This window comes from Cavia porcellus, unplaced genomic scaffold (assembly GCF_034190915.1).
Source record: "Cavia porcellus strain 051 isolate PalLab524CR breed Dunkin Hartley unplaced genomic scaffold, mCavPor4.1 scaffold_16, whole genome shotgun sequence".
Lineage (NCBI taxonomy): Eukaryota > Metazoa > Chordata > Mammalia > Rodentia > Caviidae > Cavia > Cavia porcellus.
Genome location: NW_026947499.1, coordinates 49,659,098 through 49,673,933, shown reverse-complemented (window position 1 = coordinate 49,673,933; position 14,836 = coordinate 49,659,098). Strand labels below are relative to the sequence as shown.

The window sequence follows — 14,836 nt, the reverse complement described above, 5'->3', positions numbered from 1 at the left end:
TGTTGGAAAAACAGGCTTCCACATACTAAAGACTAAAACAAGACCCATGTCTTGTTTTACCATACACTAAACTAAAATCAAAATTGGTCAAAGAGCTAGGCATTAAAATGGAAACACTAAATCTACTGGAAGAGAAAGTAAGTAGAAATCTTGATAGGCGTAGGCAGAGAGTTCATGAACAAAACCGAGCCTGCACAGGAAACACTTCGAAGAATTAACTGAAATCTCATTAAAAATTTTTGCACAGTTCAAAAGACATTACCAACACAGTGAAAAGATAACTCACAGAGTGGGAACAAAAGTTTAGCCAGTTGTTCCTCAGACACAGGTCTTGTATCTAGAACATATAAAGAATAGGAAAATCAGACCTTCAAATTCAAAGATCCAATCCAAAAATGGGCATCTGAGTTGAATGCACACTTCTCTGATGAAGCACTACAAATGGCAAATCTGTGAAAAAATGTTCAATATCACTGGTCAAATGAAAACAACACTGAAATTCGATCTCATCCCAGAGAGAATGGCTGTCATTAAGAAATCAACCAATATCAAATACTGGAGGGGCTATGGGAAAACAGGAACTCTTCTCCACTATTGGTGGGAGTGCAGACTGGTGTGACCACTGTGAAAATCAATGAGGTGATTGCTTAAAAAACTAAGATTAGAGGTCCCATTCAACTCAGCTATTTGTCTTCTGGGTATCTTCCTCGATGAATTAAAAACATCATACCACAGCAATATATGTGCATTCATGTTCACAGCAGCATGACTTGTAATAGGTAAATCTTGGAAACTACCCAAATGCCCATCAACTGAGGAATGGATAAAAAAGATACGATCTTCTCATACAATGGAGTACTACTCAGCCATAAAGAAGCAAAAACTTATAAATGAAATAAATCAAATTCACATGTGTAAATATATTTTCTCTGTGGTGTGAGAAACTGAAAGAGTAAATAAGGTCCACATTATACAGTAGACTGAAATTCGAAAAAATTGTTCAAAAGGAAGAAAGGAACTAAGATGCAGGAAACAGAAGGGGAAACAAGATAGTTATACTATTTGTTTCTCTTAGTTTATTGGAAAGAAAGCTTGTGCTAATGTCATTTGGAGAATTTTTTATGTCCATATCTTCATTGAGTAACTAAAGATAATACGCAATGTATTAACTTGTTATTCTCCTTTTTGTCACAAAATTTTATTTTTTCCACAAAATAAAAAAAGTATATAATGACTAGAAAAGGACATATGCCATTTCTATTTTTCTGATAAATATTTGGGCTTACAAACCGGAGACAAAAATGTGTTGCTTTGGAAATTAGTCAAACCTTTCTGTTGATTTATACTACATGTACATACTTAGGTAGCCAGATAACAAGCTAAATGTTTAATTTGAAATTGTTTATGTTTTTAAATATATTATAAAAATAAACTCAAATTTCCCCCTTACCTGAAAAGAACAGAATACTATCTTATGGATATTACTATCTAATTAACAGTATCCCACTGAGGGTTTGAAATCATTGAACAAACCACTCCAAACAGGGCAGCTTCATTAACTTTATCTTGAAATCCTACAAGAAGTTAATTTTGCTCATCTGCCCAGAAAGGGCAATACTCCCTTAAGCAATTTCTGATATTGCTTATGGGAGTATCCCACCTACTTAAACAAGAATCAGAAGAAAATCTCTTTTTCCCTCTTGACTTTATTTTTTTTTATTCTTTGTTAGAATTTATCCAAGAGGAGGAAAGAAATCATTCTATTTTAAATTAATTTTTTCTTTTGGTTCATGAACTCTGATTCTCTTTGTCCAAAAATGTGTTCATAACTGAAGCATAAAACCCTTATTTTAGGCCATGGAAATAGTATTACTCACTTCTCAAATCTTGATGTTAACTTAAATTGGACGTATCAAAGAATAAAAATTTATATGTATATTTATGAGAAAGTTGATTTGCTCCAGAACTTATGCTCCTATTACACATAAGTAGCTTTTAAATATACAATGCTCTTTTTCTTCAGACTCTGATATTACAGTACCATCATTCCTGGATGTTTCTGTTCAAATATTCAGAATACTCAGGAACAGGTTCTCATTCTCACTTTGATAAATGCTGTTCTTTGGTATTTCAACAAATGTCTTTAGATTTGCACGTTAGATATGTAGGCCACTCATCTAAATCTGCACAGAATGGGACAAACTTTCTCCTTTGGGATGGGAGGAAATCTTTATTACATAAAATATTGACAAGATGTATGAACGTAGGAATTTCCAGGTATCACTGAAGAAAGACGCAGGAGTCACATGGTTGCTACTGAATCTCATGGCACCTTTTCTTCAAAATCATCTGCTGTGTTACGAGGGTTAGCAAAGGTCAGAAAGACTTGTTCCAGGGTTATCTGACCAATAGAATAGTCTTCTAAATCAAATTGCCCTTTGACTTTTTCCAAAATGCCAAACACCTTCAACAGCAAAAAAATGTTGAGTTACCTTTGTTTTTTTTTTTTTTTCTTTTTTTTTTTTTTTTTTTTTTAACTTTTTATCGGTACCAGGGATTGAACTCACGACCGCCTGCTTGCAAGGCAGGTGCTTATGCCGCTGAGCTAAATCCCCAGCCCCAAGTTACCTTTGTAATCTGTACTCCAATCCCCAAACCAGATAAGCCTCTCCTTCTCTTCCCCAGATACTGTCAAGTTTATGTTGGAGGACAAAAGGCACAGAGAAGGGAGATGAGAAATTAGAAGAAATAGGTAACTCAGAAACAGAGGAAGCTGGGGTGTGGTGGTGCATGCCTAAAACCCCAGCACTCGGGAGGCTGAGGCAATAGGATCACTGCAAGTTTGAGATCAGCCTAGACTACACAGTGAGCTCAAGACCAGCCTAAACTGCATAGTAAGACCCTGTCTCAAATTAAAAAAAAAAAAAAAAAAAAAAGAAAGAAAACACAAGAAACAGAGGAAACAGTTCTCTGTTCCATTTGAAAGGTAACCTGAAGTCTGCTGCTTCTGCAGTGCCAGGTTGCCATTCCACATGCCTGAATTCCAAGTACTTCCCATCTTTCGTGCTGTCTTATGTGTAATGCTAGAAGGGCACAGTTTCTGCCTCACCTTTCCCCAGCTATTGTCCTTGCGTGGAATGTAGTAGGTAAGGATCCCTTGATTCTCCTCCTTTAAGATACTATCTAAGAAAGAAAAATAGGACAGGTGAATAGTCTTACAGATTTCACTTAAAATTATCAAAACATTGCTACTGCTACTTAATATAAACAGTGGAAAGATGACTAGATAGGACTTACACAAAAGATGATATGACCACATAACCCTGCCTCTCTGGTATATATGGCATGGTTAATGCTTTCAGGCTTATTCCCGATGAAATTGCCTTACTATGTAGAAATAACAACAGTTACCAAGGGCAGGCCTTGTACTCTGTAACTCATCGTGGTCAGCATAATAAATTGTTAGCGCATGTGCACAATATAGAAAACCTGAGTCTTTAAAGAATTTTTTTTTTCTGGTGGTACTGGCCATTATACGTGCAGTCTTCACACTGAACTACATCCTCAGATCTATCCATTCATTTATCCATCCTTTCCTTCCTTTTCCTCTTTCTTCTGTCCTTGACAGGGTCTCTTTCAATTGCTCAGTTGCCTACTTGAATTTGCTGTCATGCTGCCTCAGCCTCCCAGACTGCTGGGATTGCAGGCATGTGCCAACATGTTCAGCTGAGCCTTAAAAAAATTGTAATGTTGGGCAACCCATCAGGACTCCTCTTTGTCTCTCAGGAGCTAGTCCTATTCCCCATTCCTTTTCTCCAATAAACTTTCCTACTCTTCTGCTATTGCTTAGAATTCATTCTTTGACTTTGGAGAACACGAACTTGGCTTATCTGAAATCTAGCATTTCCCCTGTATCATTCAGAGACTGGGAAAATGCCTGATACAGACTGGGTGTTCATTTTTGGAATGAGTGACCTTATGCGTAAACCCATCAATCACTTTTTAGTGTGTACTACAAACATATGTGCCAATAAAAATAAAAAATTAAAAAGATTAAAACCCCACTTTCCTTCCATTAAGGATCAGTGCACTGGTCTATAAAAAATTTTAATGTTATAAAAAGACTTTATTCTTAACAGTAGTACTGAGAACAGAAACAGAGAAGGTTTTTCTATTGGCTTTCAATGCATGCATGGTGTGTTTGGAGGGATGCAGTTTCATTCCATGAGAAAGAAGAGGTCATACATATAACTCATCACAGTCAGGTTGTGTGCTCTGCTTAAACTTATCACTACAAATTATTACAAATCGAATTAACTTGAAAAGGTCTTTGAAGGGTATATGAAATTGTCTTTCTTCTCTCCCTCCCTCCCTCCCTTCCTCCCTTCCTTCCTTCCTTCTTTCCTTCCTGCTTTCAGAATGAGTCTTGCTATGCAGAGTAGTCTTGCCTTGTATTCTGTAACTCACTGTAGCCTCAAATTTGCAGCGAATCTCTTGCCTCAGCCTTGAGTGTGGAATAACAATCATGTACCACTATGACTGACAGATTTCCCTAACTTTAATGCATGATCTCCACGATCATGTAAAACTTCCTTTGTGTGAAATATTTCAAACACAGAGCTTAATGACTTATTAGTCACCTGTTCACTCTCGTGTATAACTGCCCCACCTCCATATGCTATAAAAATAACCAATACGTACGTTGATATTATGGGCATTTCTTTCATGTTGTTTTTTTCTTTTGGTTTATTTATTTATTTATTTAAATTGACTAAAATTTATATTTCAGTGTGTTCAATATGTAGCTTTTTGAATTTTTTATTTTAAAGAAAAAAAGATAAGCATAAACCGTTTTAAACCAAGTTAGTAGGACAGTTACAATAGTTGATTCATTATGTATTGTTGTCTTTGTAGTAGTTATACAGAGTACATGATATAGGCATGATATCTTGTCTAAACAATATTAGCACAAAACTTTCTTTTCAAGGAATTAAGTGAAGCTAGCTATATAATTATCTTAACTATCTTATGTAGACACATATTTTTCCTTTTTCCCTTCTTTCCTTTTCCCCATCACAGTTTATCTTTTCTTTTGCACAGTTTCTTCACAATATCTATTGTATACTTCAGATAGTATTTACTGCTTCAGTTTCTCACACTAGTGAGACAATATGTTTATGCGTATGGGTCTGATTTATTTCATTTATGAATACAGTCTCTAGTTACATTTACCTACAAAAGTCTTAAGTTTATTCTTCTTTATGGCAAAGTAGTACTCCATTACCTAAAAAACACATTTTTTTTTATGTGTTCCTTATTTGATGGGCACTTGGGTTGTTTTTAAGACTTAGCTGTTACAAATTGTGCTGTTGGGAACATGAGTGTGCATGTATCACTGTAGTATGATGTCTTTAATTTTTTTCAGGAAGATACCCAGAGGGGGAATAGCTGGGTTGAGTGGGACCTTTAATCCTAGTTTTTTATTTCACAGTGGTTACACCAGTCTACACTCCCACCAACAGTGGAGAAAGGTCCCTTTTTCCCCACAGCCCCACCAGCATTTGTTATGGGTTGATTTTTTCATGGCAGCCATTCTTTCTGGGGTGAAGTACTTCAATTCATCAGTGTTCACAGTTCTCAGTTCAGCATGTGGTTTTGATACATGTATACATGTAGAAGTACTAAATGAAGCTAACATTCAGCCCCTCATATATTTGAGTGTGTGTGTTTGTGTGTGGTTAGAACACTTAAAATTTATTCTCAGGGATTTTCAATAATATAGTGATTAATTATAGTTACCATGTTGTGCAGTGAATCTGAATTTATTCCTATCTAGCTGAAATTTTGTATCCATTGGCCCTCGTTGTCCCTACCTTATCCCACATCAGTCTCTAGTAACCACCCATCTATTTTTTACTTCTAGATGCTCAATTTTTTTAGATTCCACATATAATACAGGTCATATAGTTTCTGCTTTTCTATATCTAGCTTATTTCACTTAATATAATGCCCCCTGCATTTACTCATGTTGCCACAAATGGTAGAATTTCCTTTTTTTTTAAGGCTAGTACTCCGCTGTGTATTTATATAACATTTTTAAATCCATCATTTCTTAATAGGCATGTTTCCATGTTTATCACTGTGACTAATGCTGTAATAAATATGGAGGTGCAGCTTTTTTGACATTGATTTGCCTCCTTTGGATATATAGTCATGAGTAGGACTTCTGGGAGATGTTAGCTCTATTATTAATTTTTTGAGAAACTTTTCTATAAAGGCCATACTAATTTAAATTTCTACCAACATTGTGCTAGCATTCTCTTTTTCTACACCCTTATCAACAATTGTTATCACATCTGTTTGACAATAGCCATTTGAACAGGTATGAGGTGTTACCTCATGAGAGTTTTGATTTTCATTTCTTTGGTGATTAGTGATGTTGACATTGTTTTCATGTATCTGTTGGCCATTTGAATGTCTTCTTTGGAGAAGTATCTATACAAGTCAAGTCCTCTGCCCATTTTTCAGATCAGGTTATCTTGGTTCTTTCTTTTTGTTTTTGCTACTGAGTTGAGTCCCTTATGTATTTTGAATATTAACTACTTATCTGATACATGTTTTGCAAATGTTTTCCCCAATTCTGCAGATTGTCTGTTCATTCTGTTGATTCTTTCCTTGGATGTCCAGAAAGGTAGGTTTTTTGTTTTGTTTTGTTTGGTACTTGGATGCAGTCCCATTTGATTATTTTTGTTGTGATCTCATTTGGAATCCCAGTGGTTTTTTGGTACCAGGAATTGAACTCAGGACCTTGTGCTTGCCAAGCAAGTACTTATGCCACTGAGCTATATCCCCTCCCATTTGATTATTTTTGTTTCCATTTATTTTTGTTCTTATTGCCTGTGCTTTTGGACTAATATATAAAAAATCAGTTCCCTTTTTTATTATCCTATTTGATTAGCTATTTTCTCAAGAATGACATAAGGAAGGGCTGAGCAACAACCACTTTTTACTTGTAAATGCACTTCAAACTCACGTTCCTGTTAAAATGCTTGGGTCCACATTTTTGAGAGAGGTCAGTGTGTGGTGTCCCCACTTCAACAGGGCACGATGCTAGGACACCTCATTGTAAACGAAGTTCTCCAGTCACAGCTTTTCCTTTGTGGTGATTTAGGAACCACATCAAATAAAACTTAGATATGATAAATACTCAATAATGTTTGACAAATGAGTGTTTGACATTCCCGTCTGCATTTTTCATAGGAACATCATAATCACTACATCTGTTTTATCATTTATTTTTACCTGTTTTCCAATCTCCATTTCTACTGTGTAATGAATCATATTATTTTCCATAGCCTAGAAGATAAGCCTAACTCACAGAAGAAACTTTTGTTATATTTTATTCAGTCTAGCAAAGTAAAAACTAAGATGAAAAACCACAATTAATAAGTCTTTCTAATGCCTGTGCTTTAAGTTTAGGAAAGAGAGTTAAGTAGGGGAGAAAAAGAAATAATTGCTGTCATTTGCATTGCATTATGAAGATAGAGAAGTGTTTACTGAATTTGTCCCTCAGATCCAGAAGGATTATTTAGAGGAAAGAAATATTTGCTGGATCTTGTTTTGTTTGTTTCTACTTGGTTTTTTTTTGACACAGAATCTCATTATATAGTGCAGGATGGCTTTGAATTCACTATGTAGCCCAGGCTTGCCTTGAACTCCTGGCTATCCTCTTGCCTCAACCTCTCCAGTGCTAGGATTAGAGGCATGCACCACCATACCCATACTTATTGGATCTTGCTTACATTTCAAAACCATATCCTTGCCAAGGCAGCAAAAAATCAGTTTCATGGTGTGTGTGTGTGTGTGTGTGTGTGTGTGTGTCTGTATGTGTGTGGTGTGGTGGTGGTGGAACCCTTAAAACTTTGCCTGGGTAATATATGAAAAGAATTGAGAATTATGCTAAAATTATAACCTTATAATTTATATGGACAATATACACAAAGATAAAACTGCTTTAGGAGTGATGCAAGACCACTTTAGTAGGTGACAACCTCTGCCTTTTGTAAACATCATAATTTGTCACAAGTTTGTAGTAACAAATATTTCTAAAGGAACATCATGGAAGACCTATGAATATGTGTCTTCGTACTTTCCTTGTTGTTCAGATACAGCTTGAAGGAGAAGAGGCTTATTAAAATTCTCAATTTTAGGGGCTGGGGATTTAGCTCAGCGGCATAAGCACCTGCCTTGCAAGCAGGCGGTCGTGAGTTCGATCCCCGGTACCAATAAAAAAGAAAAAAAAAAGATTCTCAATTTTAGAAGTTTCCGTCCATGCATGACTGGCTGGCTTCAAGGGTGAACTGGCATTGTGGAAGAGCCTGGCAGATGAAAGCCACTCAGATCATGGAAGCTAGGAAGCAGAGTGAAGGGAGGAGCCCCCAAGGGAGATAGCTACCCTTCCAATTCATGCCCTCAGTGACTTGCCTCTGTGTCCAGGCCCATTTCCTAACAAGTCAGCTATCGTGCCCCATAATCCAATCACCCTCCAAATACATGAGGCTTTTGGAGCCATTTTAGATCTAATCCATAACAACTGATAGTAAAGACATGAATCACATGGATGATGATTTCTAACAAAGTTAAACAATTTACCTGGAAATGTCATTGTGATGAAATTTTTAAAATCCTGTAGTTTATCTGGAGTCTTGAGCTTGACCTTCAGAATATAAAAATTGCCAAATTTGTTCTTGAGATACTGAGGGCTTCCCAAACACATGAATGTCCCCTTCACCATGATGGCTAGCCTGGTACAGAGGGCCTCACATTCCTCCATGCTTGCAAAACAAGAGAGCAGAATAATGTAAGACTGTAAAGTTTCCCTTCGGATAAAATTGTTTTGTTTCAATCACAGCCAGGATTGTGGCTCTATTTTTAATCAGAATTTGTATTTGCTAATCACTAAGCTCAGAGTTGGGAGGTATATGTTTAAAAAATGACAAACAACACAATATTCAATTCTCAAATGAATACAATACTTCCCAAATTTGTGTCTTCTTGATTTTTAAAAATTCACTGAGGATTCTTGGCCATATGAATCATAATTCCTGTGAGAAGCTCATATATTGAAGCAAGTTTATTGACTAATACAGTATTCCTGGCTCCAAATAATTGCCTCCTTTAGACACTAAAACTACTTCCAACCCTTAATCAAGCCTACCAATGAACCACACCTATGAGACGTTATGACGACAGCTTTTCCACCTTCACGTATGTTTATCACTGTGTTCCAGAGCAGGCGTCGAGCCACTGGATCCATGCCAGTTGATGGCTCATCCAAGAAGACAACTGAGGACTTTCCCATTACAGCAATAACAGCATTCAGCCTACGTTTGTTTCCTCCACTTCATGGTCAAGAAATGAGAAAGAAAATGGGAGAAAAGGGTGCTATACATTTCAGTTACAGGAAGGTCTGTCTTAGCACAAACATCCCAAATGCTGAGGTTTTTTTTTTTTTTTTTTTTTTAAATTGGTACCGGGGATTGAACTCACAACTGCCTGCTTGCAACACAGGTGCTTATGCCACTGAGCTAAATCCCCAGTCCCATGCTAAGAGTTCTAACAAACACCTAGACTCTTTACATGGACACCTACAATGCTGATTAGCTATAACTTTAACAAAGCAGTAGGCCCAAGTATACACACACACACACATATACACACATGTACTTTCATACATGCATACACATATCACAATTTTAACTTGAGATATAAAGAAGTGATTTTTACGTGTCTGATTTTGGCAGCATTACCTGTGTATGTATTTACTTGTTTGTGTAGTATCATGGTTTCCTAGGTATATAGACATCATAATTCAAAGGGTCTACATTCTTTTTTGTTTGAAAGACAAGCATGAGAACACCAGGATGAAGATACTTCCTTTCAGTATTTAGAGGCTATAGTTCAAATAGGATTTTGAGTAAAGACATGGAAATACATGCATCTGCCTTATTACTGACATCTGAAACCTAGCAGAATATTAGATAGTGTTACAATTAGGTAACTGTACAACAGCAGGGTTTACATGGAGCTGTGTGCATTTATTGCAGATATCAGGAACATAGGGAAGCACTTCAAGATTAGCAGCATGAACAAAAATCTGGCAGCATAATGACTAACCTGTAGGTGCTGATAAGATTGTTGGCATGAGGCTCCAGTTCCAGTGAATTCAAATGTTTTTTCACATATACCGGAATCTGGTGTTCAGCGACTCCCCATACTCTGGCATACATGGTTATTATCTCCCGACCAGTCATATATTCCAACAAAGCATCACACTGAGGACAATAGCCAATTCTTGACCTCACCTAATTAAAAAAATTGCCCTAAGTAAAAACAAGTCATCTGTCCTGCAAACATCCACAGATGAGACAGAACACCTCAGTCCTCCAGTCCATGCTTCCAAGAGCCATACCAAGAATTTTTAAAGCCCTGTCTCCAATGTTTTGGTTTTATTCTTTACTGTTTTGTTCAATTTTATTATAACTGATGATATAGGCAATTCTTTTTAAGATAGCAAGAGGCAGTATGGTAACCATTGTTGATCACCTAGTATTTTGTTTTTACATTATCTATTATGTCCATCCTTTAGATTTGACTGACTCTGTTCTGTTAGGTCACATTTGGTTTTACTCTCTTCAAAAAAAAGTAATTAGAACTGTGGGAATAATAAAACCCAAAATGTGTAATTGTCATTGTACAAAAGAAAGGAAAAGAAAGTGCTCTAAAGAATATAACCGCATATATATTTAAGTGTATACAATAGATAACAATATTACCGAGTTTTGTTGGATCATTGAACAAAACTGTTTCCAGTCTCACTGTTTGAAAGTCCACTTTATATGTTTTAATTTTGTAACTTGAACAACTATTTTAAGATAACAATATGTAATCTGTTAACTAGTGATTTCCTATTGTTTATTTTTTCTGAAATTCTGTATAACTTGTACCCTTTTTCTGTTTTTTTTCTCCTTAAATAAAAAATAAATAAATAAAAAAGGTATAAAATTATGTGTTGGACCTATTGTAATACCTTGGAATTACAGATTCCCTGATTCCATTCTAATATTCTTGAGACTGAAGAAGCTAGAAATAAAATTCTAGAGCCCACTCTCTTTGGAGAAGTATTTGGATACGTTTTATTCTTTAACTGGGAGCCCCAGTGGGGATATTTCCCATAGATGTTTGTTCACTGCTCAACCTCGACATCCATATACATACATACCTTTGATGGTAAACTGAACCAAAAACAAAATTACCCCCTATATGAACAAACAGGACACTAATGGAATACTACTTTAGAAATTGGTCAAATATTTCTATTGATTTTTATTCAGGTGCAAAACAGTTATTAATTTACATTGATCCTGGATTATTCATGACCCTAGACTTGGTATAGTACAAACCCATTACAGCAGTAGCAGTATTTAGCCTACATTTGTTTCCTCCACTTAATAGTTAATAGATGGAAAAGAATATGGGAGAAAAAGATGCTATACGTGTCAGTTACAGGAAAGACTTAGCATAGACATCCTAAATGCTGAGAGTTCTAATAAATACCCTATGGCTAAATCAATTTTTAGTGGACTTAAAGGGCTACCTAGCATCATTCCCACACTCAAATTCATTTTTCTAGTTTTATCTTTTTCACATTTATATGATAGAGTCTAGGACATTATTAAAAAAAAACTTTTGTACAAATAAAATTAGAAAGTGATTGCATGCATTCAGCCAGGCTGAGAGAAAGACCTGAGATGATCCTAAATTATATATCAGGCTGATCCTAAATACCGAGACAGGCTGAAATAAACAAAAATCCCCAAAACAATCAACAACAAAAAACTAAACTAATCTAGCAAATTCAAGAGAATGGGAGAGAATATGATGTCTAGAGTTACCACTTTGTTAGAGTTAAATGTCCAGATAAAGAAATAGAAAATATGGTCCATCAAAAGGGAAAAAAATAAACAGAAACTCTTCCTGAGAAAAGTCCCAATGGCAAGTTTGCTAGACAAACAGTTTAAAAAACAATCAGATGCTTAAGTGATTAAATGAGGGACTGAGAGGGTGGTTCATGGGTGGAGTCTTTGTTTAGCATGCATGAAAGCCTGGGTTGAAATATTAGCATTGGAAAAAAAAAACTAAAGGAAAATGTGGGAAATTCTAAGAAGAGTGTACAAAGTAGAAATATCAATAAAAAAGAGCATCAATAGAAACAATAAAATGGAGATGAAAACTATTAACTAAATATGATTTAGAATTGAAAATGGCTGAATGGGGTATGAACTACTCACCTCCTCCACAAAGAAGAATCAGGAAAACAGATACACAGCAGTATTTTGAGGTGAGTGACAATGATTGAATACTGGAAATCATCAAAAGACCAGGAACTAGGGCTGGGGATTTAGCTCAGCGGCATAAGCACCTGCCTTGCAAGCAGGCAGTTGTGAGTTGGATCCCCAGTACCGATAAAAAGGAAAAAAAAAAAAAAAGACCAGGAACTTACTTAAGACTGAGGGATTTCAGAGGATATCATATAAAGAGAAACAAAGCACCCAGGCCAGTGCTGGATTCACAGTCAGAAAGGGGAGTGATATGCCTTTATAGGGAAAATGAAAGACTCCCAGAAAACACTATCTGTCTAATCCTAACTACTGGACAGTTGCACAGGCTTCACAGGTGTATATTCTAATTATGTGAGCAATCTGCACTTTATATAGTAGCTTTGCACTGGATAAGGATTTTACATTATCTTTCAGCAAAAATCCAGGCTCCTGAACCTAGATGCCATCTTTAAAAAATAACCTATTGTCTAAATTCATATTCCTATAAGGATCAGAAAACACTGAATATTCTCATCTTTACCCTGGAATCCCATAGACATCCCACTGTACTGGCTTTGGGGTTGCAGCCTTTCAAACCCATCTCCGTCTAGCAGTGTGACTTTGGTCACAGCACTGAAGCCCAACTGGGTCCCCTATGTTATAGGAGAAAGGTATAGCAGCACAGAGCAAAATGGAAGGTGTTGCTTTTCAGTGCCAAGAGAACATGGTACTTACCTTTAAGAACACAGCAAGATCTTTGTGTGTAGAAGACCACTTGGATGGCTCTCCTTGGATGCAGAACAGTTACCTCCACATTAAAATGGGCCCTGTCTCCATGTATGTACAGAGTTAGCTACGCTATTTGCTTCAGTTGACTCTAAGCAATGTAAATAAGGCTAGCTGAGGTACTTATGTGTAATCTTTGAAACCAGCCAACAATTTCTTATTTCCTTGCCTCATGTCTCCCTATAAATGGTTGAACACAGCAGGATGGCAGAGCCACATAGCTCCCGCAATATCAACTGGGTTTGAGCCTCAAGATGAGAGGTTATGACTTCCCATGGCACAAAAGTTTACATATCGGAAACTCAAGCAGCAGCCTCCTTATATTCAAATGTTACCCCCAAGTAGTTATACAAATTGGTCTTTCTGCATACCCTTCTTTTGGTATATTATAGAGCTGCTTTCTGGCCACTTGGCTAGCTCAGCTCACATTACCCATGTAATTTCCACCATTTTCACCATCGTTCATCATTGAGCCACTCCTTCATGAATTAATAAATTCTGAGTGAGGCTCTAGGTTGAGGCCTTTGTCCCATGAATCCTCACTTGAATCAGAATCCCTTAGCTGCCCCTAACTATGAGTATGTTTTAGTGTCTTTATTCTCACTGTGGGTTGCACTGGAGGTGGTAAATTGGAATTAACTCACTGGGATTCCAATAATGTTTTAATGGGATTACAAATACAAACTTTCTGCAAGGACGGCAAGGGGGATGAGAAAAGGGATTACAATATTTGGTGCCCAACATGGGGCTCAAACTCATGACCCTGGGATTAAAAGTCTGATGCTTGTGTGTTTGTGAGTTTGAGGGGGCTAGGGATTTGTATAAATGCCAGGACAGAAGGTCCATTGACATGACTGGGTGCTGGTTGCTGAAAGGGTAGAGAAGAAACAACCTTGAGATCATACTAAAGGATCAGTGAGGAACTCCATGCCTCTAACCACTTCCCTATTCTTAGATAACTGCTGCTGAAGGCCAGGAGGAAAACTGTGGCTTTAGCAGTTGCCCTGCCTCTGAGAATGTGCTGTTAAAGTGACTGGAAGGAAACAGTAGTTCTTGCTGATGGCCTGAGTATGTGGTTGTCATGGCTGCCCTCTTTATCCCCAAATGCTTCTGGGTACGTGACTGTCAGGGCTGGGCATAAGCACCAGAGAGAAGGTACTGCACATCTCCATGTGCAGTGTCTGGGCCCATACTACTACCTGGTCTAGGGGCAGGTGCCTCTGGATCCAAATCACTTACAGGGCTGCCAGTGCCAAAGGCCCTTGACAGTGAACTAGCATTAACAGTTCTTGAACAAAACCTCCATCACCCAAGTTGGACCATTGCTCTTATTGTAGGAGTGGCCACATGAGAATTCTATACCCACCACTGTCTGAACCATACCTATTTTAGCTGCTAGAGTGCTCTTATTCAAACATGGCACAAATAAAATGGGTCTTATCAAGTTCACCATGATATGCAGTATGCCCAGAGTTATCTGTTATAGCCACAGAAGCAAGAAGGAGACATTATGGTGCCTAGCTGAAAAAAGGAAACACTGAATATTAAATCAACTCTCCAAGAAACATCTTTAGAAGAAAGCCACTTACTAAGAAGGCTAACCTTTAAAGTGGTAGAAGTAGCTGATATATCAGATGCACAAGTATCAATGTAGGAGTGGAAGATATAAA

General features: G+C 37.0%; 1 protein-coding gene across 1 annotated transcript in view; it reads right to left on the bottom strand.

Annotated features, from left to right (window-relative positions):
• Positions 1-2,216: 2,216 nt before the first annotated feature.
• LOC100713787 (phospholipid-transporting ATPase ABCA3-like) overlaps positions 2,217-14,836 on the bottom strand; it is a 135,349-nt gene continuing 122,729 nt past the window's right edge. Inside the window, exons 28-32 of the mRNA XM_063226643.1 lie at positions 10,177-10,364; positions 9,231-9,401; positions 8,653-8,834; positions 3,110-3,183; positions 2,217-2,464 (exon numbers count right to left, since the gene is read on the bottom strand). Of these exons, the coding sequence (XP_063082713.1) occupies positions 2,324-2,464; positions 3,110-3,183; positions 8,653-8,834; positions 9,231-9,401; positions 10,177-10,364 (756 nt within the window). The 3' untranslated portion in view covers positions 2,217-2,323. The remainder of the gene's footprint in view (positions 2,465-3,109; positions 3,184-8,652; positions 8,835-9,230; positions 9,402-10,176; positions 10,365-14,836) is intronic.